General features: G+C 47.9%; 3 protein-coding genes and 1 long non-coding RNA gene across 7 annotated transcripts in view; 2 read left to right on the forward strand and 2 right to left on the reverse strand.

Annotated features, from left to right (window-relative positions):
• Nucleotides 1–715: 715 nt before the first annotated feature.
• ncoa4 (nuclear receptor coactivator 4) lies at nucleotides 716–8182 on the reverse strand. 2 transcript variants are annotated; one of them, XM_015018185.1, is made up of 11 exons: nucleotides 7836–8182; nucleotides 3834–3957; nucleotides 2995–3135; nucleotides 2834–2922; nucleotides 2630–2738; nucleotides 2479–2559; nucleotides 2282–2407; nucleotides 1461–2129; nucleotides 1175–1390; nucleotides 974–1066; nucleotides 716–902 (listed from the first exon to the last, which is right to left on the reverse strand). In XM_015018185.1, the coding sequence occupies exons 1-11, from the start codon at nucleotides 7985–7987 to the stop codon at nucleotides 897–899; spliced, it is 1806 nt and encodes a 601-aa protein (XP_014873671.1). In that variant the 5' UTR covers nucleotides 7988–8182; the 3' UTR covers nucleotides 716–896. The 2 variants fall into 2 exon arrangements, with proteins under 2 accessions (XP_014873671.1, XP_014873672.1); XM_015018186.1 differs by lacking the exon at nucleotides 7836–8182 and adding an exon at nucleotides 6987–7066.
• On the forward strand, nucleotides 7099–15271 carry yipf3 (Yip1 domain family, member 3). 3 transcript variants are annotated; one of them, XM_015018193.1, is made up of 10 exons: nucleotides 7099–7179; nucleotides 9877–10179; nucleotides 11404–11682; nucleotides 11763–11869; nucleotides 11943–11988; nucleotides 12065–12157; nucleotides 12232–12363; nucleotides 12433–12546; nucleotides 12629–12752; nucleotides 14875–15271. In XM_015018193.1, exons 2-10 carry the CDS (start codon nucleotides 10120–10122, stop codon nucleotides 14985–14987), a joined length of 1068 nt encoding a protein of 355 aa, XP_014873679.1. In that variant the 5' UTR covers nucleotides 7099–7179; nucleotides 9877–10119; the 3' UTR covers nucleotides 14988–15271. The 3 variants fall into 3 exon arrangements, with proteins under 3 accessions (XP_014873679.1, XP_014873677.1, XP_014873680.1); XM_015018191.1 differs by having other exon boundaries at nucleotides 7101–7179; nucleotides 9874–10179; XM_015018194.1 differs by having other exon boundaries at nucleotides 7101–7179; nucleotides 9874–10179; nucleotides 11479–11682.
• Nucleotides 15272–16195: 924 nt separating this feature from the next.
• dnph1 (2'-deoxynucleoside 5'-phosphate N-hydrolase 1) lies at nucleotides 16196–19908 on the forward strand. The gene is made up of 4 exons (XM_015018195.1): nucleotides 16196–16593; nucleotides 19066–19137; nucleotides 19206–19319; nucleotides 19386–19908. The coding sequence occupies exons 1-4, from the start codon at nucleotides 16458–16460 to the stop codon at nucleotides 19502–19504; spliced, it is 441 nt and encodes a 146-aa protein (XP_014873681.1). The 5' UTR covers nucleotides 16196–16457; the 3' UTR covers nucleotides 19505–19908.
• The window catches only part of LOC106936935 (uncharacterized), a 116742-nt gene continuing 113873 nt past the window's right edge, over nucleotides 19577–22445 (reverse strand). Inside the window, exon 2 of the long non-coding RNA XR_001422264.1 lies at nucleotides 19577–21200. This is a non-coding gene — a long non-coding RNA (uncharacterized LOC106936935). The remainder of the gene's footprint in view (nucleotides 21201–22445) is intronic.

The raw sequence follows: 22445 nt of genomic DNA on the forward strand, positions 1-22445 counted from the left end.
GGAGTAAGGATACTTCTAAAACTTGCAGGATGGTGGCTCTCGAGGACTGGACTTGGCCACCCATGCTCCAGAACTTCCAGAGCTCATCATGGTTGGCGCTCCTGAGGATCTTCAAGAGTTCTGGTTTCATTCTGGTCATCCAGAACCGGGTAACAGCAGCAGAATCACATGGATACATTACAGGTCCAATTCATGTCCAGAACTCTGAAACAGAACCAGCCAGAAAAAGGTCCAGTTGATGTGCTGGCTGGTTTTATATGGAAGGAAACCCAGTTGGTTCCGTCTGACCCACAGCACCAGTAAGTGGAATCAACTAATCAGAGGCCTTATGGCCTTTCTCTCATCCAATCAGATTGTTTCCACATGTTCACATGCAGGATGTTAATTGGCTGGTTGTCTTTTATAATGATGTCACACACACAGTGATGTCAGCATTTTTTATTACTGCAGAAAATAAATGACATCAAGCCCAGTCCCCAATCAGGACAAAGCACCAATCAGTGCTGATGTGACTCACTGAGCATGCTGGGAAACTGAGTTCCTCCTAGCAGCTGTTGAGGTCAGCAGAGAAAACGATAAAAGATTCAAATTAAACCTAAAAGTAAAGCCCACCCCCCTCCCCCCGTCCTGTAGAGACGGACGCTCCCATTGGCTACAAGCTCAAACATTCAGCGATTGGCTACACTGACTGATGACATCACTAATCAATATCAAGTAAAGTGGCAAGTTTCAGCTCCGGTCCAGTCTGCTGATTGGACCAGGGCGGTGGAGCTTCAGGGTGGTGATGTCACAGGAAGAAGGCGGTCATGTGATCGATGGCGCTGTGCGCGATCATCAGCGATAAAGTGACTTCCAGAAGAGAAAGAAGAAGAAAGATCCTCTTCATTACCATGTGGTCACATCTGGAGGCAAACAGGAAGAGGCTGTTTTAGGCGAGCCAATCAGGCGGTCCGATCAGCAGCAGGTAACTCACCTGAACAGCAGCGCTGTGCAGCCATTTTTCTTTGTCTCCGCCCATCTTCATGCAGGAGAAAAGCTCACAGACGGCAGGAAGACCCAGGCGCTCCTGGACAGGAAACAGGAAGTACAATTAACCAGGCTGGATGGTACTGGTTTCAAACCGGTCTAAACCAGTCTAAAGCAGTTTAAACCGGTCTGAGCCAGTCTAACCTACCTGAACCTGGCTCCTCTTCTTCAGCAGCCACTTATCCTCCTCCTCCTCTTTGGCCATGCCTCCTGCTCCTCTGGAGGCTGATTCTGGCAGCACCCACAGGTCGGCCTGTAGGGGGCGCTGGAACGGGGAGCAGGTCTGGTTCTGGGAGGCGTGGCTCGTCCTCAGGTTCTCCTTGGCTGCTCCTGGGTGGAGCCAGGCCTCCAGGATGGCCTGAACCTGCAGCAGAGAAGCATTAGCGCCTCCATCCTTGGCCGACAGCAGCAGCTGTCACCTGATTGGCTCATACCTTCTGCTCCTGCTGCCTGTGGAAGCCGGTGGGCGGGGCGTTCTTGACAGCAGATGTGGCGCAGGGCGGGGCGTTTTTGTCCACAGGTACGCCGTTCTTGTCCCGGCCCTCCTGCTGCAGCAGCCAGCGGCTCAGCGCCTCCTTCCCACAGTTCTCCTCGCAGACGCAGTCGCCATAGGAGGAGCACGTCTCGTTGGCCCTGCAGGTCTGCCTCAGTGGCGCCACCTGCTGCAGCCACAGCTCCAGGTTGGGGGCGGGGCCGGGGGCTGGGCTGGGCGGAGTCTTCAGGCACCGCAGCTGGCCCAGGTTCTCGATCTCCATAGTGCGGCCGGTCTGGCGGCAGGAGGAGCAGTCGGTGGTGCCGCGGCCGGCCAGCCAGTCGCTGGAGGCCCAGTCCTCCTGGAAGGGCCTCAGCACGCGCCGCCAGCGCTCGCCGTCACTCATTGCCATGGCAACAGTGGGCGGCGTCACCAGCCAGTCGCTCAGCTCCTCCTCGCTCAGCTCTGACTCATCGATCTTCTCAATGGAGAAGGAGGAGCTGCAGCTGCTGCTGGCTCGCTCCCTGCCCACCTGGTTCTGGTTCTGGTCCTTCAGGAGCCACGCCTCCAGGTCCATCAGCTGGCCCCAGGCCTCCAGGAAGTCCATGGAGGCTATGACGGGACAGGAAGTCTGCCAAACAAGAACCACACCAGGTCAGGCTCTGGCCACCAGAACCAACAGATCAAACAGAACCCAAACTACAGGTTTTTATAGACCAGGAGTCGGCTGATTGGTGGTCCACCAGAACCAACAGGTTCTGGCTCTGATGGTGTTCTGCTCACCTTGGTCTCCTTCTGCTTCAGCAGCCAATCCTGAGGGTTTTTACTGGCCTGGTAACCAATCAGAGAGCTGCTGCTAGCTGGACGTTTCCCCAGCAGCCAATCGCCCAGAGCCGCCGCCTCCAGCTGCTGCACACAGAACCAGAACCAGTCAGAACAGAACCAGGACCAGAACCAGTCAGTTCTTAACCCAAACTCACATGCTGTCTGGCTCCAAGTGAACAGCTCTGTACCTGGGCTCTCTGAGGGGCGGGGCTGCAGGAGGCCACGCCTTCCTCCGCCTGCACGCCAGAACAAGCCGGATCAGAACCAGAACTTCTCCACAGATCACATGACAGACCGGTGTGTTACCTGGGCGGCGATGCTGCCGAACGAGGTGATGGCCTGCCTCAGGGAGCGGGAGTCGGCATGGAAACGCATCTCAGGGGTTTCCTCAGGGGCCAGGCTCAGAGAGGCCAACCTGCACAGCCAGGAGGAGAAAACAAACGCACCTCCGTTCAGAGGACAGAGGAGGACCAGCCGGCTGTGTGTGCGTCTGTCTGTGTGTGTTCCTACTTCTCCATGCAGCTGGTCAGCTGGTTGCTCAGGTCGTTGTTGTTGTTGTTCTGCAGCTGATGGGCAATGACCTCAAACTGACCTCTGAGCTGCAGGACCAGAACCACAGGGTCAAAACCAGAACCAGGTCCAGTGTGTGAGTGTGTGTGTGTGTGTGTTACCCGGTGCAGCTGGTGCAGCTGGTGCTGCAGCGTCTCTGTCTTGAGGTTCTCCAGCAACTCTATCTGTCCCAGCAGCCAGACCTCCCTGCAGCGCAGCGCCTCCTGCTGGCGGCTCATGCAGCTCTGCAGCTCTGACCGCACCTGGAGGGAGAGCAGGTGAAGCAGACGCAGGTGAAGCTCCGGCTGCCGATTGGCTGCCCTCACTGTAACCGGGGCGACTGCTCTGCCAGGCGCTAGCAAAGGCATTACCGTGGAAACAGCAGCAGCAGGGCGCCAGGAGAGAACTGAGGGCATAAAGAACCGGGTCGGTCAACAGAACAGAACCCGGCTCCTCCAATCAGAACCCAGAATCAGCCAGCAGAACCTCTGACGGGTCAGACGGGTCCAACAGCTGGAGCTGAGCTTCTGCGAGGAGACGCTTATAGTCAGGCTGACCCCGCCCCAACCCCGCCCTCTCTCTACAATTAGCTGTTGACTCAGCCAGAGGATCATGGAGGTTCTGGTTCTGGTCGAACCACAAACCTGACCAGACTGAGTCAGCACTGAGGGAGATGAGGAGGATGAAGTAGACTAAGTGTGGCTGGAGAACAGAACCAGAAGCAGACCTGGTCCAGAACCAGAACCAGAAACAACTGTGTTCCCTTCTTCAGCCGCCAGCCAGCTGCGTGGTTCTGTTCCGGTTCTGGCAGCTGATTGGACCAGAACTGGGCGGGGGAGCTGAAAGTTTTCTTATGATATTGAGATGAAAGTCATGATCAGACCCTTTATCAGGACCCTGCAGCAGTGAGTGGTTCTGAAAGGTTCTGCTGGGCTCAGAAGCAGGTCGGGTGGACACTGACCTCTCTGGCGTTGTCCCTCAGCTGCTGCTCGGCCTTCAGAACTGACCCGATGGCGTCCTCCAGCTGGTCCTGGGCCTCCTGGCACAACTTCATGCTGCTCACTGCTGCCCCCGCTGGAGACATCCTGAACAGCAGCAGAGGACAGTCATGACGCAGCTCTGTTAAATATGACTGGCTGTGTTACATTAGTATTAAACATGGTGAACTTGATGTGAACAGGGAGCTGCAGGTTCCTGTCAGGTCTGGAGGTTTTACAGAAAATCTCTTTATGTGCAACATGCTGGATAAATCTACCTTTATTACAGTAAAAGGTAGGGGTCGAACATCTTCATATTTTTTAAGGTCGACTACAACACGATAAAAGTTAACTAGTAGCTGTGACGTCATAGTGACGTAAGCTCAAAACGCTTCACAGTAACTTGGAGGCTTTATCAGCTATTTTCACGGCAAATATCGATAAAAACCTGCTTTCAGTAAGTCTATTATGCAGAATTAAAAGAATAAGAAACGGATCGTTCTTCCTGAGCGGCAGAGAAAAGTCGCACAAAGTCGGGTCTGACTTTCTTTCAAACACCGGCTGATGCTGCTGATCTCTGGATAGCTGCACATTTAGGAGTTAAATGATCCCACTGACCACAGTGGAACATCACCAACCAGACCAATCATAACACCGGATCCCGTTTGGTTACAGCTGAACCCAGCGCCGCTTCCCGATGCTCCTCCTCCCGATGCTCCGCCGATCAGCAGCGGCTCTCTGAACTCACATGCAGACGGCGGCAGAGATCGCCTCTATCAGACCCTCAGAGTGAAGCTTGGACTTTGTTTCCAGACGTTAGACGTATTTTAGAAGAGCGTAAAGCTGCCAGGTTGGAAGCTTCAACACGCAGAGCGACGCTGATCAGCTGGAGGGATAAAAAGCTCGACATCATGCCGCGTTGCCCCACATTACTCCGGTAAACTTTTAGTAAAATGTTTTTGGCACTAGTTGCCTTTATTTGACAGCAATCCGACAGGAAGGGGGCAGAGAGGGGAGGGAGGCCTGGGCCCAGCGAACAGAGGACGGGAGTCGGACTCCAGATACCCGGTCTGTCTATGCGGGGCGCCGCGAAACGCCCCTATTCCGCTGTTCTGTCAGATCAGCATACCTTGTCAGATAGTCATACCTTAGCTCAGACATGCATACGCTGTCATTACCATATGATTTTATTTAATCAGCAACATAGAATCATGACGTAGATCATCATACACTTGGTTATTAACAGCTGTATGGCATCCTGACTTGGCGGTTAATGAGTTTTACACGGTGTGTTGTAATTGGCTGCAGCTGCAGCCAGACCTGCTTTAAATACACTTTGAAACCACAACGCATCTATATCTATCTAGTTATCATATTATGTGATATTATAGACAATTTAATGACTTATTTTCGTCATAACTTGTTGCATATGCTGAACTGACAACTCCACTGACGGTCGGACTTCTTAATGCGCATGCGCGGGCATGCTACTAACTGCATGTGTGCTATCCTGACAGCGTAGGGCTATCTGACAGAACACCGCTAGCCTTTGGTGGAATTTTCAGTTTCTCTTTGGTAAATTATTTACATTTTTATACAATCTGAGCTGTCTCACTTAGTTCACTTTCTTTAATTTTCTTGGAAAAATGAGTTTTGACAGGTGATTGCCCCTGGTGGACTGGCTCAGTAAGAAGTCATTGCAGAGTAAAGAATAGACTAGTAAAAGGTGTATTTACCATAATAGTCACTGTTCCTGATTGGAAGGCCAGTCTGTTGTTATGGTTACCAGTCAGCCATGATGTTTCAGGTTCATGTTTAAGTTTTATAACATTTATGTTTTCTGTGTTTTATTGTTATGAAATTATGTAATGTTGATTAAGACATCTGGGGCCGTACAAGAGGACCAATCCGGACTAGAACAGAACCAGAACTAGAACCGGACCTGAATAGAACCTCTCTCTGAGCTGGCCTGGTTCTGATCTGCTCTCCCCACCTGGCCGGTTCGAGTCATGCTGTGGTTGTGGGAGGAAGCAGGTCAGTGTTGTGGCCCGGTTCTGGAACAAAGCCCCCCCTCTGACTCAGCTGTTTGTGAGCATGGCTCCATTATTCTATGGATCACAACGGGTCAGAACCACAACCCAAAGGGGATTACACCAGTCATCCCACTGAACCACGTCTGGGCTGGGCCCTGTGGTACCAGAGTGGGCGGGGCCTATCAGCAGCCAGCCTGGATCAGCTGGAGGCTGTTTCTGATAAACACTCTGCAGCTGGCTGACCTCTGACCCCAGAGCTGGTCTGTTGCTATGGAGAACAGGGTTTAAATGGGGTAGGTGGTTTGGTTTCAGCCAATCAGAGGCAGGACACTGATGGAGGTCACAGAGGTTCTGCTGACTGATGGAATCAGAAAAAACGGATCCAGAACCGATCACATCACTGATCAATAATCAATGCTGCTGCAGCTGCCATCTCACCTGACCTCTGAACTCTCTGAGGAACTTCAACCTGGAACCAAGAATCAGAGATGTGTCAGCAGGAAGCCAAGCTGAACCGGCAAAACTCCTGGTTCTGGAGGAAACGTCCAGATACCAGAGCGAGAGAACACCAACGTCAGCAGCTCGCTCACACACACACACACACACACACCTGAGGAAGTGAAGCCAGGCAGCTTCAGAACAGAACAGGAACTTCCTTTACTTTGGAGAAGATCAGCCAGTCAGCAGCAGGTCAAAGGTCAGCAGCCTGAACATAAAAACAACAAGATGGCCGATAACCTGATGGTGTCATCTGGTTCCTCTGGGTCCAAAACACCTTCAGCCCTCACTGGCCTCCAGAACCACACAGAACCATTTGGAACACAAGCAGCTGGTCTCTAGATCCACCAGAAACTACCAGACGTGACCGAACTTAACATGTTCGAACTGATCCTGGTTCTGGTTCTTAACTGTTCTTCATAGTAACAATCTGAAGTTCGGAATTGAAAACGGAAGGAAGCAGCACAACCGTTCGGCCAAACTGTTCTAAATCCATCCCGTTCGGCCTCAATTCTTCCTCCGACCGGAACCGGGTCGCTCTGCTTTCACCGGAGATCTTTAATATGAGCAGAAATGTTCTGGAAACAACTAGAATTAAACTCTTACCTGATTTTCCTTCTAAGACAAAAACAGCTCCGCTTCGCACGGAACGCTTCTGTTCTCGCGATATCCTGCGCTAAACGCTCTCACACACCGAGAGCTCAAAGGAACGCCATTACTGTCTGTACAACAGCACGTAGGCGCCACAAACACTGAGAGGGAGGGCGGAACCAGCTGGGAACAGCCAAACAGAAAACAGGTAAGCAAACCAACAGGGGGGCACTGCGGCCGAGGAACACCCAATGCGCAGCGGCGGGAGGCATCATCAGCCGGTGAGCTGTAGCGGTTAGTTCCCTGGATGAAGGCGGTGAAAGCAGGCCAGTGAGAAGCCGGAACACCCACTGGTTCCCCCTCTATGCCTCCTACTGACCGCCATGTTGCCTCCTGCCCTCTGTCACACCAAGCTAACACCTGCTAGCCTGTCATAAACAACCACTCTGACGGCTTACTATGTTCATGTTAATGTTAACCTGCTGTTTTAACTCCAGCGATCAGCTGTTAGGAGCCTGGAGAAGCTCATCTACCAGCTCACATTCGGCAAGATGACACTACAATCAGCGCCGAATATTCAATTAAACTTTATTAAATATGATTAAAATGCGACAAACCGGAGGGGAAAAACCTGATTAGTCAACCTGTTAAAAGGAAAACTGCATATTTTCAAAGCAGATCTTGTTCAGGCCGGGCCACGTGTCTCCGCCGCGCAAGGAACATAAACACTGAGCTCAAGTTCCGCCCGAAAAGCTCTAATCAGTCAGAAAACATTTATGAAACACCAGAAACTCCCACAGTTCCGTGGCGCGGCTAGCAGCTGCCCTCCCGGGCTAAATATAGCCGCTCTGGAGCTTCACTCACCGCGTGGCTTTGCTCTGCAGTCTGGATTTGGAGGTCATAAACGATTCGAACCGGTTCGGTGTCACTGCAGCCCAAAAAACGGCCGGTGAACGCCGAGTGTCTCTACAGAACCCCGGCAGCTGACCCAAAGTCACTGCGTCACGGACAAACATCAGCCAAATCTCGCGATAAATGGAAGGTAATTCTCGTTAGTGGGAGACAGAGTGAAGCTGCCCCCTGCTGGTATGAAAGGATAACCAGAGCCTGACCAGAACCATCATTGTCTGTAAACTTCACTCTGGACCAGGAGTGTCCAAAGTCGGTCCTCGGTCGAGGGCCGTCATCGAGCATGTTTTAGCAACAACCTCCTCAGCAAGTCAATGTTCTCCTTGGGCCATCTAACGAGCCATCATTTGATGCAGGTGTGCTAAACCAGGGAGAGAACTAAAACATGCAGGACACCCCTGCTCTGGACTTTCTGTTCCTCCAGTATACACTAAGATGTAATTTAAAGCATACTGAAATTTCAGTACACAGTGAACCCTCGTTTTTCGCGGGGGTTGCGTTCCGAAAAGAACCCGTGATAGGCGAAATCCGTTAAGTAGTTACCTTTATTTTATTTTATTTTTTTACAATTATTATACAGCATAATTAAATACTTTACATTGAAACCAAAGAACAAAACTTATTTTCACAATTAGAACATTTTCTTACAAATAAATAACTACAGTAAAATAACAATTTTAATCGTCAATACGAAGTACAGTAGGCGTATTTCACTGTGCCTCTGACTGACTCCGCTCTCCAGTGTCTTTTTCTTGTGAAGCCTGTGGCGCAGGTGTGTTTTTTCGAGAGAAGGTCATAGTTCTCGGTAGTTGTTGTCGCTGTTTTTTTTTTTTTTTTCTGGGCGAAACTATGCCCAAATTTGCTGAGCTGTATTACGTATATTTAAATACCGTAACGTTATTGGCACAGAAGTAGAGAAGAAGCGGAGACTGTTTAGCCAATCAGGAAGCAGAACACAATCCACTGTGGAAAAAACTACACACACAAAAAGCGAAGCAGCGAGACCGTGGAAGGTGAACCGCGTTATAGCGAGGGTTCACTGTATTTAATAGTTTACTTTTCAAGTAAGCGTCAAGTGAATTAAAAAATAAATCTGTTTTGAGCATGTATTTTAAAATATACACAAAATATCTTTAAAAGCATATTGTTTCATTACTTGAGCAAATACATATTTTGTTCACTTATAGTATTATATTTCTTAAAAGTGTATTTTGGTACAATTAGATTTAAGCGTGTTTAAAGTTATGTCAAAATTGGTACAAGCATACTTTTAGTATGCTTTATTTATATGTAGTACACTTAATACTTAGTATACTTAAAATTTACTTACGCAAATGTACGTATATTTGAAATATACTAAAGTATATTTACTAAGGTAGCTCTTCCATTTCGTGTCTGTTGAGTTTTTAATAAGAGTCACACAAACTGTTTCGGTTGTTCAAGCTTTATGAAACGAGTTTTTCAGATCTCCACACGCATTAACTCTAACTGACTGAGTGGACAAAGCATTTGGTATGGTTTGATGCATCGTGTAACCAGAAAAATAATAATAGAAATAATAATAAAATAATATAAAACCAGCGTGATGAGCGTGAAAACTCGTCACTGGGCTGAACCTGCATGATGATTCGGATGTTATCAGCCATGAAATAGCTTCAGGCGGTCCCTCCTGCGCCTGCTCGGAAGCTATTCCATGGGCTGATAACATCTGAAGTGGGTGAATGAAAAACAGATCAATTAAAAAAGGAAAACTGAAAAAGGATAAATGAAAAAGAATAAATGAAAATGGAAAATTAGAAAATGATGAATGAGAATTGGGAAAATAAGGAAATGTAAAAGGACAGGCACAAATAACTCTGGGAATAAATAAATGTATAAATGAATAAATATACGGTAAATGGGAATAAAGATGCCACTTACTCATTTATTTCTTTATTTTACTCATTTATTTGTTTATTTAATTTTGCCTGAAATGGCTCTCCATACTCCACAGCAGTAGAGCAAATGAATCTCAGCCGCTTGATTCGGATCTCAGAACGGCGCCGGAATTCCCACCATGAATGGAAACCTCGCGATATCTCCATTGTCCACGAAGGCTCTGTGACATCACAAACACAAACATCGGTGGATGTGATCGGTTCCGGTCCAGCTTAGAGTCCGCCAGACATCCACAGACACCAGAACCAGCGACTGTCCGAACCCCGGAACCCGGAGCTGCTGCTGCTGCCGCCGCGTAAGGATGTCTGGCGGGAGCCGGAGCACGGAGCCATGGGGAGGGTTCGACGACCAGCTCATCCAGGTGGGTCAGACAGGTGCCGCCGGAGCTAGCCTGGGGTAACTAGCAGCTAGCTAACCGGGAGGCTAACTAACTGTAGCTAGCAGTCCGGCCAGCAGATTACCCAACTGGCTGAGCTAACGTTAGCCTCCGCTGACTGAACCAACCGACCCGGTGATCTGCTAACCTGCTAACTGGAGGAACGGGTCTGACCGGATCAGGAGCTTCTGATCGGGTATTGCCATCAGGTTCTGATCACTGGTTCGAACACTGACCCGGCATCAGTCCATCCAAAGGTTCTGGAGGTATTCTTTATTTATTTAAACAACTCCAGAACCGATTCATTAAATCCTTGAACTGAAACAGAACCAGAATTTTACCCAGATTCATCTTCCTGAATTTCACAGAAATGTACCCGACCTCTCCTCGGTTCTGGTCGGTTTAAGCCTGAAACCGAAAATAAACCCGGATCTACTAAGACTAGAATCGGGTCGATGGGAACCTTGACGGTTCTGATCGGGTTTGTTCAGCTGGAGGGAACCGGGTCTGAAACCATCAAAGTGTTTCTGGACCCAACATCTGGACCTCTTCTGGTTCTGAAAGACCCGGTTAATTTTCTGGTTAGGATTGTTGTAAATATTATTTTAGTAATCGATTATTCTGACAATTAATCGAGTAATTGAATAAAACATTTGATAAAATAAAAATATTGGTAAATTCTGCCACAACACCAGTATTAATATTGAATAACAGCATCTGCGGATTTTTCATGCGTTTTTCAGTAACTTTTCTGTAGTTTAGAAAATGAATCTGTAATAATAATGTCTCACTGTTCAAGTTAACCTGGACAACAATTCTACAAAAATCTGAAACTATCAAATTTAATAATAAACTCAGACACTAGTTTAATGGATGGACTCTCTCTTTGCCCAGACTCTAATAGCTTTGTGTTCATGTTAGCATTATGTTAGCTTTAGCTTTATGTTAGCGTCAGCTTCCTGTTTGTGTTAGTGACGGGTTCACAGTAACACCTGCCAGCTCTCTAGCGCCACCATGCGTTTGGCCTCCACCTGCTCTGACCGAGATGGACGGACATTTATTTCCGGGTTCCTCCGCCATGTTCAGTCCAACGGCTGACCTGAATGAATACATCCAGAACCAGAACAGCCAGTGAAACGCTGAACAGATGCTGGGTCAGAACCAGGGCTGGTTCTGGTTACACAGCTGATAATATTGACCCGGTACCAGGAACAACTGGAGGTCCTGGAACTCAAACGGACCAGAGCTGGTCCGGTATCAGAACCTGCTGTGATGCGTCCTCAGGGCGTCGGCGCGGCGGTCATCGACATGGAGAACATGGACGACACGTCGGGCTCCAGCTTCGAGGACGTGGGCGAGCTGCACCAGAGGATGAGGGAGGAACAGGAAGTGGCCGAGGAGGCGGCGGCCGCCGATGCCGACCGCGCTGATGACTTCCTTGGTGTGAAGGGGCTAAAAGGTCAGCTGGGTCGGCAGGTGGCGGACGAGGTGAGTGCGTGGGAGCTGGAATGCTGCTATGGTGACGGCAGGATGCTGTAAGCCCCGCCCCCTCTCTCTGTTCCCTCCAGGTGTGGCAGGCGGGGAAGCGGCAGGCATCCAGAGCCTTCAACCTCTACGCCAACATCGACATCCTCAGGCCATACTTTGACGTGGAGCCCGCCCAGGTGCGCTGCAGGTGAGACCTCCACTTCCTGTGTCCTGTCAGCTGCTTCCTGTTCCCACACTAAGCTAGCCTTTCCCCCCGCCAGGCTGCTGGAGTCCATGATACCTGTTCGCATGATCACCTTCCCCCAGGTAAACCCCACTCTTCTGCAATAAGCCCTGCCCTCTCCAGGTGAGCTCCAGGTGAGCCACTGTGCTTCCTCTGCAGAAGGTGGCGGGGGAGCTGTACGGCCCGCTGATGCTGGTCTTCACCCTGGTGGCCATCTTGCTGCACGGCATGAAGACTTCTGGGACCGTCATTGTAAGGACGCGCTCAGTCCGCCCCCTGCCTGCCTGCCCTCACCTGTCCTCACCTGTTCCTCCCTCTGTCTCCAGGTGGAGGGCACCCTGATGGGGACGGCCATCGGGACGTGTTTCGGCTACTGGCTTGGCGTTTCCTGCTTTGTCTTCTTCTTGGCCTACCTGGTCAACGCTCAGATCACCTTGCTGCAGATGCTCTCCCTGCTGGTGGGTACCACTGCCCCCTCCACAACTCACCATGACACCCTGACATCACTTCCTGTCTCCTGTCGCCAGGGTTACGGCCTGTTCGGGCACTGCGTGGTCCTCCTGGTCACCTACAATATCCACTTCCACTTCCTGTTCTACGGCCTGTGGCTTCTGCTGGGAGGACTGTCCACGCTGCGCATGGTAGGACTGCATTTCCCATCAGCCCCTGCCTCTGCCCCGTTTCCCATCAGCCCCTGCTCCTCATTCCCTGTGTGTCCTGCAGGTGGTGGTGCTGCTCTCCCGGACGGTGGGTCAGACGCCACGGCTGCTGCTCTGCGGTTCCCTGGCGCTGCTGCACATGAGCTTCCTGCTGTACCTGCACTTCAGCTACCACCGCATCCTGGAAGGTCAGGACCAGGACCGGGTCAGGGTCAGGACCGGGTCAGGGTCAGGACCGGGTCAGGACCGGGACCTGGTCAGGGTCAGGGTCAGGACCGGGTCAGGACCGGGTCAGGGTCAGGACCAGAACCGGGTCAGGACCAGCTGCCCCTCACTGCTGCTGAGTTTAACATCTGGAGATAAATTTGTATTCTGGTTTAGAAATGATGTGAGCAAAGCGCTGATGGCAGCAGAGGAGACGGTCTGATGCATTGTGATTTGACTAAACCATCAGCCTGGCTGCTTCTAACTGTGGAAACATTCAGGAGATGAAAGTAGGAAATCTTTAAAATGTGATTTAAACACAGAGACGATCTCCCACATGAGCTGGCTGCAGCTGAATTGGTTAATCACTTCACTGCCTGTTTGGCTTTAATGAATCGGATTCCTGGGTTTGATGAGACGATCGCTCCAGAAGACTCCCGGTGGAACGAAGCGGTTCTGTCGCAGCCTCTCGGATTGAACAGCCAGACGCAGGCAGTTTCAAACCGGTGCAGTTTAATCTCAACCTTTCTTTCCATTGACACCTGAAAACTGTAGTATAAAACAAAAGGATACAGAACCGTTGGACATACTCAGCTCTTGTATAAAACCAACATATCAATATTCAGTTATACACAAAAAGAATACGTTATGTCCTTTAACTCATCAATATACAGATTTGTTTGTAAACCACGATATTCTAATGGTTCTTAAATAAACCTATAACATTCTTATTACAAATCACAATTACGTATATTTATACCTCATTCTGCTTTCCGAGGGCGCTATTTTAAAGATTTTCTCCGGGTTTCTTTATAATCTAACGTTGTCTCATCTTGTAGGGTGTTGCTAGGTAACCACAGAACAAACAAAGAAGAAATCTACCGTTCTTTAAAATAAAAGCCTAAATTAACCACTAGGAGTCACTGTTGGACCAATGAACAAGGAGAATTTTCCAATTAGCACTTATTTACAGGTTCCATTAGGCTGCGAAAACTTATTATGAAAACAATTAATACTGGATGGTTGATGGAACCAGTCAGGGCTGCTGTAAACTAATATTTTAGTAATTGAGTAATCTATTGATTATTCTTACGATTAATCGGGTAATTCGATAAAAAACAAGATAAAGTTAAACATTGTTAAATCTAACATAACAGCAGTTTTACTATCACATATCAATATCTGTCCAGTTTTTCCCATTTGAGCTAACAATAACTTTTCTGTAGTTTAAAAAATTAACTTGTAACAATAACAGCTCATTTTCTAAGCTAACCTGAAGAAAAGTTATAAAATCTGAAATTATATTCAATGTAATAATAAAGAGGCAGGCTCACAGATAACCTCCTCACAAATAGACAGGCTATTAAAAAGTGTCTATTCTCCAGCTTTTGGTTTTTTCATCTTCAGTCAGTTTAATAGATGACCTCTCACCTTGCCAGACATTTATATCGTTTGTGTTCATGTTGGCGACGGGATCTGACATCTTTGTTTGTCACACACAGAAACTCATCTACCAGGTCTGTGACATCACGATGCTCTTTGCCACCCATTGGTTGCGACCAGAACGATATGAAATTTATTTTCCTGTATTTTCAGTAAAGCTACGCATCTTTCAGTCTATCCGCTCATCTGTATAAATAATCCCGCCGTTCGCCCTGAACCAGCAGCTCTGGGAGGAGAAGTACTCCAGGCGTTGCTCCCGTCATTTTAAGGATGTTTTATTGGTCCCCCGAAAAACGACAAAACCCCGAACATTATCATGAATCAATAAAATCCCTGCGGGCCGAACTTGAATCTGGACATTGTGCTGCTAGCACTTAGCTTCCGTCAACAACTCAGGCGGAAGTCAGAGCTCCGCGCAACGGCCGGAACACGGCGCGCTAAACAATAAAACATAAATTAACGAGGCTTCCTCCAGGAATTTTAATAACCGAGGTAGTCGAATCGTTCGAGGAATCGTTTCAGCCCTAGGACCGGTTCACCATAGAAAAACTCCTGATGCTTATACCATGTGTTGGTTTCAGTCAACGTATTGCAGCCCGGTTCTGCACCTCCATGTCCCATTTGGGTCAGAACCGACTCATGTTCTGCTTGGTTCTGTTCCAGGTTTGCTGGACTCTCTGGAAGGACCCGACCCGGCTGCCATGGAGCGGGTGGCCCGAGACGTTCATGAGGTGACCCTGAACGCCACCGCCAGGAGCCTGGGGAGGGCCCAGTGAGGGACCGGTGAGGGCCCCGACTGAGCCCAGGGAGGGACCGGTGAGGGCCGCTCTGCCCAGACCTTCTGGACCCAGTCCCGTTCAGTAGAACTTTGTCTCTGGTTCTGGTTTTCTGCTTCCTCTGGGTTTCTCTCTCCTTCTGCTCTCCATTGTCTTCAGCATCTTTATTGTTGTTGTTTATTACAGATGGTCAGATGTTTGTGTCTCGGACCTTCACAGGAAAATGAAACATGTCGGTGTGTTCAACATGTTAATAAAGATCTGATTCCCATCTACTGGTTCTGGAACTGGCAACAGGTCCAGTTCTGTATTTCTGCCAGCAGGCGGCGCAGCCTACCATAACAAACAAACTGGTTTTAATGGGGCAGAGAATCAGAGGAACTCGATGGTCCGAGGCCGGGTTCCCCTCCAGAACCCAGCAGACCCAACAGGTCAGACCGAGCAGTAGAGGAGTCCAACTGCAGGGAGTTGTAACGCTGTCTGCTACGATCCAGCGCCCTCAGCATATCCCAGAGGTGCTGCCCTGCCACTTTCAGTCGTTTCTCATCAAAACCCAGTGAATCAGCCAACCAGGTGGCGCTGCAGCAGGCCGCTCCCCTAGATCAGGACCAGCAGCAGATCCAAATCGGTTCCCAGAGTTAAGGGTCAGTGAGCTGAAGGCCAAACAAAGCTGCATGAACCCTGCAGGGGGTTGCTAGATCACTTCAGTCAACCCGATGCTTAGCAGCAGGAAGGTCTATAAAATCCTGTCTATTAAAATGATTTGTGTCCATATGCTGGACTGATTAGACAATCTTATTTGATGTTTTAGTGCCTTGGGAATGCAGAAGCTATTCTTTCAGTTTTGACTTCCTGAAAAACTAATTCTCCAAGATTCTGTTTTTGTGGGATTTCTGGCTGGTTCTGATCAGTACGTCCAGATTTACTCCGCTTTAAGACGTTCCCTCTTATTTTGAAAAGTTGAAAAGATGCGACTAAGGAGCAGATCTAGAAGTACACAGAATTTAACTGTGAGCTGTAGATAAGTGTAAATAAGAAAATTCAAATACATGCTGAGAGTGAAACTCCTTCCTAAAGATGAAGATTATATCAGATTTCAAAAGAAAATAAAAACGGGAAACCGCAGATAATATAGGAAATAGCGCCCCCTTCACTTCCGGAGTGCAATGGTCCCATTTCCAAATAAGGCAAATAAGGTATGAGAGACAGCGGTCCGTCCCGCCCCCTTCTGTTTGCTGCAGAGAGGTGGGCTTGATCGGTGTTGCTGCGCCTCTACAGTGGTTTTTTTATCTATAGCTGCAGACTGAGGAGAGCCACAGGAACCGGAAATTAACGTTCTTAAAGGGAAGGACTCCGCGCGGGAAGAGGCCGGAAGTGGAAACCTCGAGTTAGACAGCCAACAGAACTATAGAAGCAGACGAGGACAGCAGGTCCAGACTAAAGGCGGTTCGGAACCAGGCCCGGTCCAGGATGAAGATCTATTTCTGCGGCAGCATCCGGGGTGGCAGGTCGGACCAGCAGCTCTACCAGAGGATCGTGAACGAGCTGCACAGATACGGGAGCGTGCTCACCGAGCACGTGGCCAGCGCCGAGCTCAGCGACTCAGGTGGGACGCGCATGCGCACTTGAGTTGTTGAACAAGAACCTGCCGGGTTCATCAGTGGTCTCCAAAGTCGGTCCTGGAGGCCCGGCATCCTGCATGTTTCAGTTCTCTACCTGGTTTAACTCACCTGGATCAAATGATGGCTGTTAATACTAGAGGATTAAAATTGTTAAACTTCTTTGGTCGTTGTTTTTCCTCTAGTTTCTCGAATCCAGAGTTCCACATGTACACTGGAAACCACGCAGAGAACAACCAGTCGCCATTCAACTTCAGACATATCTAGAGTTTTATTCAGACAATTAAATGCATAGAAAAAAACAGATCAGCATCACACCAAAACCATCAAGAAGTCCAAACCATAAAATAGACAATTACCTGAGAAAAGTAGAAAATGAACAAAATACAAAAAAAGGAGAAAAGCAAAGGTGCCTTTGGGAATTGCTCGTGCGGCTGCAAAACGAAGCAATTCGGCTTCTTTTATTAAAAGGTGCCTTCCTAATTTTAATATATGCATTGAAAGTGTGTCCTCTCCAGTCCTGCTAACGACCTCATTATTTGACTCAGGTGTGTTGAAGTAGAGACACATCTAAAAGTTGCAGGAAACTGGCCCTCCAGGCCTGGAGTTGCCCACCCCTGGTCTAGTACAAGGGTGTAACTTTGTGCTGCCAGTTGGTGAGGAAAAGGAGGACTCTACCGCACCAGAGTTATGTGACTGGAAGGTCTTTTTGTGCTACAGATGCAGCCAAAACTGAAATGTGAATGCCATACAGCCTGACTCAATGAATTAGGATATACGTCCTGATATGGCTCATCAGATTAATAGCACCTTTAGAAAATTAAACCTTTTAGCAGCTATTAAACATACTAAGAGTTGTAAAAACATCAGCTGTCTAATTGGGGCCTGCCATACCAATGCATGGAAGCACCTATTGTTCTACATGTTAGCAGAAACATTAGCAGTGCACTTCCCCTGCTAGTGCACTGCCTTGTGGAGCAAAGCAATGCACTAGCTAGCATTACCCTTCTCCCCAAAATAAGCATTTTAGCTGTGTTTATGTATTAGCCATGTTTAATATACTGAATGGAGAAAGTCAATGAAAGACATCATGCTAGTGATACCCCACATGCTACTGACAGCATTTAGGCTAACAACATTAGTATTTTGGCTCTTTTTAGCTTATACACTAGTTTAAAGCTACTGAATGGAGTAAGTCCAACTTAGTCAGCATGCTTGAGATTTCCCACATGCTATTAATATTATTTTAGCTAAGCCGAGCATTGATGCTAAATCTCAGCATCAGAACGCTGGGTTCCAACCCACGGCCACACTTTGAACTTCTTCAGAAATGTTCTAGTTAATCTATAATGTCTTTGACTTGGTGATGGAATTACTAACATATTCTAATTTATGGAATGAGTCTGTAGATTTGCTCAATGCTTGCTTACAGTTGAAAATAATTAAAAATCCACCAACATTTTCTGTGATATCACAATAATGTAGTTGCCTTTTACTACCTGATTTTACCGAGCGCTCAGAAACTGGAGCTCTTCATACAAGAGAGGACAGGGAGCAGAGAGACCATCGATGCTCCTGGACCGGACGGCGGCCATTAGCCGCTACAGCTAGCGAACCTGCGGCGCCATTACTGGGCATCGTTTGATTCCACTGAATCCAAGTCAAGATACAGCATTAGGCTACTAACCTACTCGACACTTTAGATTTTTAAATTAAAACTTTTTACTGACCTGTGAAATGTAATTCCCTTAGATTCTTATCTTGCTGTCATAGCGTTGACCATTAATAGCAAAACATTACGTCCCCTTTTCAGATTCTGTGCTTGATTGTGTCATTTTCCAGACCACCGATATTCCAGACTCAATGCAAAGCACCAGCGCACGTGGCAGAGCTGGGGACTCGAGTCACATGACTTGGACTCGAGTCATTAAAATCAAGACTTGACTCGGACTTGAGGACAAAGACTTGAGACTTGCAAAACAGTGACTTGGTCCCACCTCTGGCACGTGGCGCAAAGCAGCGGCGCACTGCCGCGCACAGCAGGTCACGTGACGTCCAGTCCACCATAGATCACTGAGAGGACTCAATATTTACGTTTTTGCAAAATAATGTTAAGAAGCTGATAATGCTCTGAACACAAGGAGCAGCTGCTGCCGAGTTACTGTCCGCTAATAGATGCAGGAACATAAAGGAAAAAAGGTGGAAATATTGGTGGGGACACGTCCCGTTGGACATGGTGGGGACACGTATACAAATCTGCTTTTATTTTCAAATCTTCTCTTTAAAGCTAAAGCTGCTGGGGACTTTTGGGGCCAACATGGCCACAAGGTTCATTAGTTCATGAATGAACTGGTTCAATTTTGTCCCAATCATGAATGAACATGTTCAGCATCGATGAATGGTGCCGATTGGTCATTGATCATGTGATGTCACTGACCAGCTGTGCTCTGATTGGTCAGGAGAGGAGGGCCCAGCAGGGGGCGACAGAGCCATCCATGACCGAGACCTGGCCTGGCTGCAGCAGTCTGACGGTAAGACCGGATCGTAGCGTCGGTCCCAGAGGGGTGGGCCGCTGACCTCTGACCCCTGTGTGTCTCAGTGGTGGTTGCCGAGGTGACGCAGCCGTCCCTGGGCGTCGGCTACGAGTTGGGCCGGGCCGCTGACATGAAGGAGAAGAAGGTGCTGTGTTTGTTCCGGCCGTCGTCAGGACGCGGTGAGGTCACTTCCTGTTCAGGTTGACGTGATTGGTCGTCAGGGTGTTAACTTCCTGCCTCCGCAGCGCTGTCGGCCATGATACGAGGGGCGGCGGACGGGCGGCGCCTCCTGGTCGTGGACTACAGTGAGGAACAGCTGGAGGCGGTTCTGGACCGGTTCTTCAGCAGCCTGCAGTCGGTCTGACCAATCAGAGCGCCGCTAGTGGTCACCATGGTTACGCCTACCGGGACAGGGCGGGGTTTATTTGAATTTTTCTGGAAAAGTAATAAAAGCCACTGCTGCTGTTTTATTGAAACAGAAAGCGCCTGATGACCCATCATCATCTTCATCATCTTCATCAGCAGCACAAAGGGTCAGAGGTGACGGGGAAGACGTAGAGTTTGTCTAGTAGAATGGTCATGAATCCTGAACTTGTCCAGAATATTTTTGTGTAAATATCTTTCTTCCTTATTGGGGATTTTTGATATTTTAGTATCCAATGTTTCAGCTTGTAGTTTCCATTTGGCTTCATAACTGAGGAGCAGCAGCAGTTTTATTAAATGTCTCTTTGTCCAAAACTTGATTAAAAATTATCTTTCATCAAAGGAGATTCTTTTCCTGGTTCTTTGCAGAATATCTGACTGTATTCACATTAAAAATAAATTAGGAATAGTTTCAAGATGAATAGTCAAAATGAAATGTTTTCTCAGGGTAAATGAAGAGAATCTGATTCACTTTAGTTCTTTTTCTCCAGTTGCTCCAGTGAAGAGGAGCCAACAGACTAACAGATGACAAACCTGCTGGAGGGAAGAGCTTCCTTTGTTAAACTGATCTTTGAATTTTATTGGAGCATCTCCGATCAATAACAGCTGTCTGAGAAATGAGCCTCCATCTGATTCATGTTTTTACCGTGGATTAAATATAATTTATAGAGTAAGGTTACTTATTTCAACAACCGTGGAGGTGATATGCTTTTATTTTGGCAGGTTTCGTGTGACCGTAGCTATGGTAACTGAACCGCCGCTCTACCATGGAAGGTTAACGGCAGTATAAAGGGACAAGAAGCAGCTGAGTTTAGTTTGTTTCTGGGTCAATCTGTGATTGTTTATGAATAACTGTGATAATGTAACGGCTCAACGGAGCCTGAAAACGGGTCACTAATTGTTGTTGGTTCTGATCTAGCTGTTGACTAATGATACGGTTGGCTTTAATAAATCATTGAACAGTCAGCTGGCCTGAAAACGGACTGCTACAGTGAGAAAAGCCCCGAAACCTCGCGAGAAGATTCGTGTTTTCAGCTGTAGTTCCCTCCTTTGCCGCTGGGGGCGGTAAATCCGACCCTCCGCTTTTACCGCAGCAGCAGAAGAAGGAGCCCAGCTCAACATCCCGCTGAACCGTTAGTCCAGATCTGCTCTAACTGAAACCGAACCGAGCCGAGCCGAACATGAACGAGTCTGCTGGAGTCCGCTTCCGGCGGCTGCACCGAGCTCACGTGATCACAGAGGAACTTCCGGAGCGGAGACACAAAGGAGCCAGGTGAGACCCGAACCTCACCTGGACATGCGGTCCGTCTTCAACGGTACTGGTTCTGCTGGGGGTTCGAGAAGTCCTGGATCAGGTCACAGGGCTCTGCGGTTCCGGGTTTGATTCTGGTTCCAAGAGAAGGAGCCAATCAGAGGGAAGCAGACCGGAACTGCCTCATATCCGGTTTAAACCCGGATTATCTGGATGGGGTCTAGAGCGATTGAGAACCACCCAGAAGGTTCTGATGGACCTGATAGCTTCATGTTTGACCCGTTGGATCAGAGCAGTCTGGTCCGGTTCTACACCCGTTCTCCAGGTTTTCGTTCTGGAACGTCCTCCGTCAGATCAGTAGAAATTCTGGTTGCAGCTCCAGAACCTAGAAGACAAAAACCGACCCGGTTAATCAAAATATCTTGGTACCAGAACCAGGAGGAACCAGAGCTAAGTGAGAGGGATCCTCCTGGTCCTGGTTCTGGTCCAGCTACCAACTCTGGACTAAAGATGAAACAAGCTGATGACTTTCTTAATTCATTTTTCTCAGGGGAGTCTTTCTCCCCTGAGAATGTGGACCGGAACCGGGATGATTCTGAGTTTCCAAATAATTTCAACAGAAGATTCACATAATTTATAACTTTGTGTAAAAATGTTTTTGCCACATTATCAGCAGCAACAAGCTAACCTCCAGCTAGCATACAGTAACATGCTAAACTGTAACATGTTAAACCGTAACATATTAAACTGTAACATGTTATAAAACTGTAACATGTTAAACCGTAACATGTTTTCCCATCAGTAACATCAGTGAGGCGCCTGAACTTCAGCCTGCAACCATTTTACCAGCTTATTTTCAGAGAAATTTCAGAAAATCAGAAGTTTAATCTGAACATCCACTCTAAAGCCAGTACCAATACCAAACACAACAAGTATAGGAATAATGACCCAATTCCAACTACTTAATTATAAAACCCTAGAAGAAATGATAAGTCAGTGAAGCTCCAGTTCTGACCCTCACATTTCTTTAAGGAAGTCCTGCCTGTCATTAACCAGTTTCAGAACGTTCAAAAATCAAACAAAACTCTGGTTATGTCAAAAACAGACCTGTACCCATTTTTGATGTTTTACATTTCGCTGTTTGTATATATTATGTTGTGCTATTTTAACTGATTATCATTTCAATTTTTAGAGTTACTTTTTAAAAGCCCATCTAGGGACAAGTGCTGCGAATTAGCTGTTGCTATCGCACCATGATGCAAACATGGGAAGATGTTTTATTCAGTTTGTCCATGTCTGTCCCTATCAAATAAACTTGAAAAAAAAAGATCTGATCCAAATAGTAACTCATCGCTCTCTTCAGGTGTTTTCCTTTGGAAACAGCAGTTCTCAAACCACTGATAAAATCACTACTGCAGAACTACAGGCCGACCTTTGACCTCTGACCTCCCATTCATCAGCAAAGTTACTGAAAAAGCTTCAACAGTTAAATAACTTTCTAACGATAACCAGTCACTTTGACTGCTTCCAGTCTGGTTTCTATGGTTACCACAGCATGGAGACTGGCCTAGTCAAAGTGTTCAATGACATCCATATAAATACAGACCATGGAAGAACCACAGAACTGGTT

Source organism: Poecilia latipinna, unplaced genomic scaffold, assembly GCF_001443285.1.
Source record: "Poecilia latipinna isolate Pla-1442-1.1 unplaced genomic scaffold, P_latipinna-1.0 Scaffold2244, whole genome shotgun sequence".
Taxonomy (NCBI): domain Eukaryota; kingdom Metazoa; phylum Chordata; class Actinopteri; order Cyprinodontiformes; family Poeciliidae; genus Poecilia; species Poecilia latipinna.

Bases quoted from the DNA above. Each gene is read 5' to 3' on its own strand.
- ncoa4 (XM_015018185.1), bottom strand. From the start codon at position 7,987: ATGTTTGTCCGTGACGCAGTGACTTTGGGTCAGCTGCCGGGGTTCTGT. The intron at 3,958-7,835 runs GTGAGTGAAGCT...GCTGCTGTTCAG, and splicing joins CTGCAGAGCAAAGCCACGCG to GATGTCTCCAGCGGGGGCAG. The intron at 2,408-2,478 runs GTGAGTTTGGGT...TTCTGTGTGCAG, and splicing joins CACTTGGAGCCAGACAGCAT to CAGCTGGAGGCGGCGGCTCT.
- dnph1 (XM_015018195.1), top strand. From the start codon at position 16,458: ATGAAGATCTATTTCTGCGGCAGCATCCGGGGTGGCAGGTCGGACCAG. The intron at 16,594-19,065 runs GTGGGACGCGCA...CTGATTGGTCAG, and splicing joins CGCCGAGCTCAGCGACTCAG to GAGAGGAGGGCCCAGCAGGG. The intron at 19,320-19,385 runs GTGAGGTCACTT...CTGCCTCCGCAG, and splicing joins CCGGCCGTCGTCAGGACGCG to CGCTGTCGGCCATGATACGA.
- yipf3 (XM_015018193.1), top strand. From the start codon at position 10,120: ATGTCTGGCGGGAGCCGGAGCACGGAGCCATGGGGAGGGTTCGACGAC. The intron at 11,870-11,942 runs GTGAGACCTCCA...TCCCCCCGCCAG, and splicing joins CCCGCCCAGGTGCGCTGCAG to GCTGCTGGAGTCCATGATAC. The intron at 12,753-14,874 runs GTCAGGACCAGG...GTTCTGTTCCAG, and splicing joins CTACCACCGCATCCTGGAAG to GTTTGCTGGACTCTCTGGAA.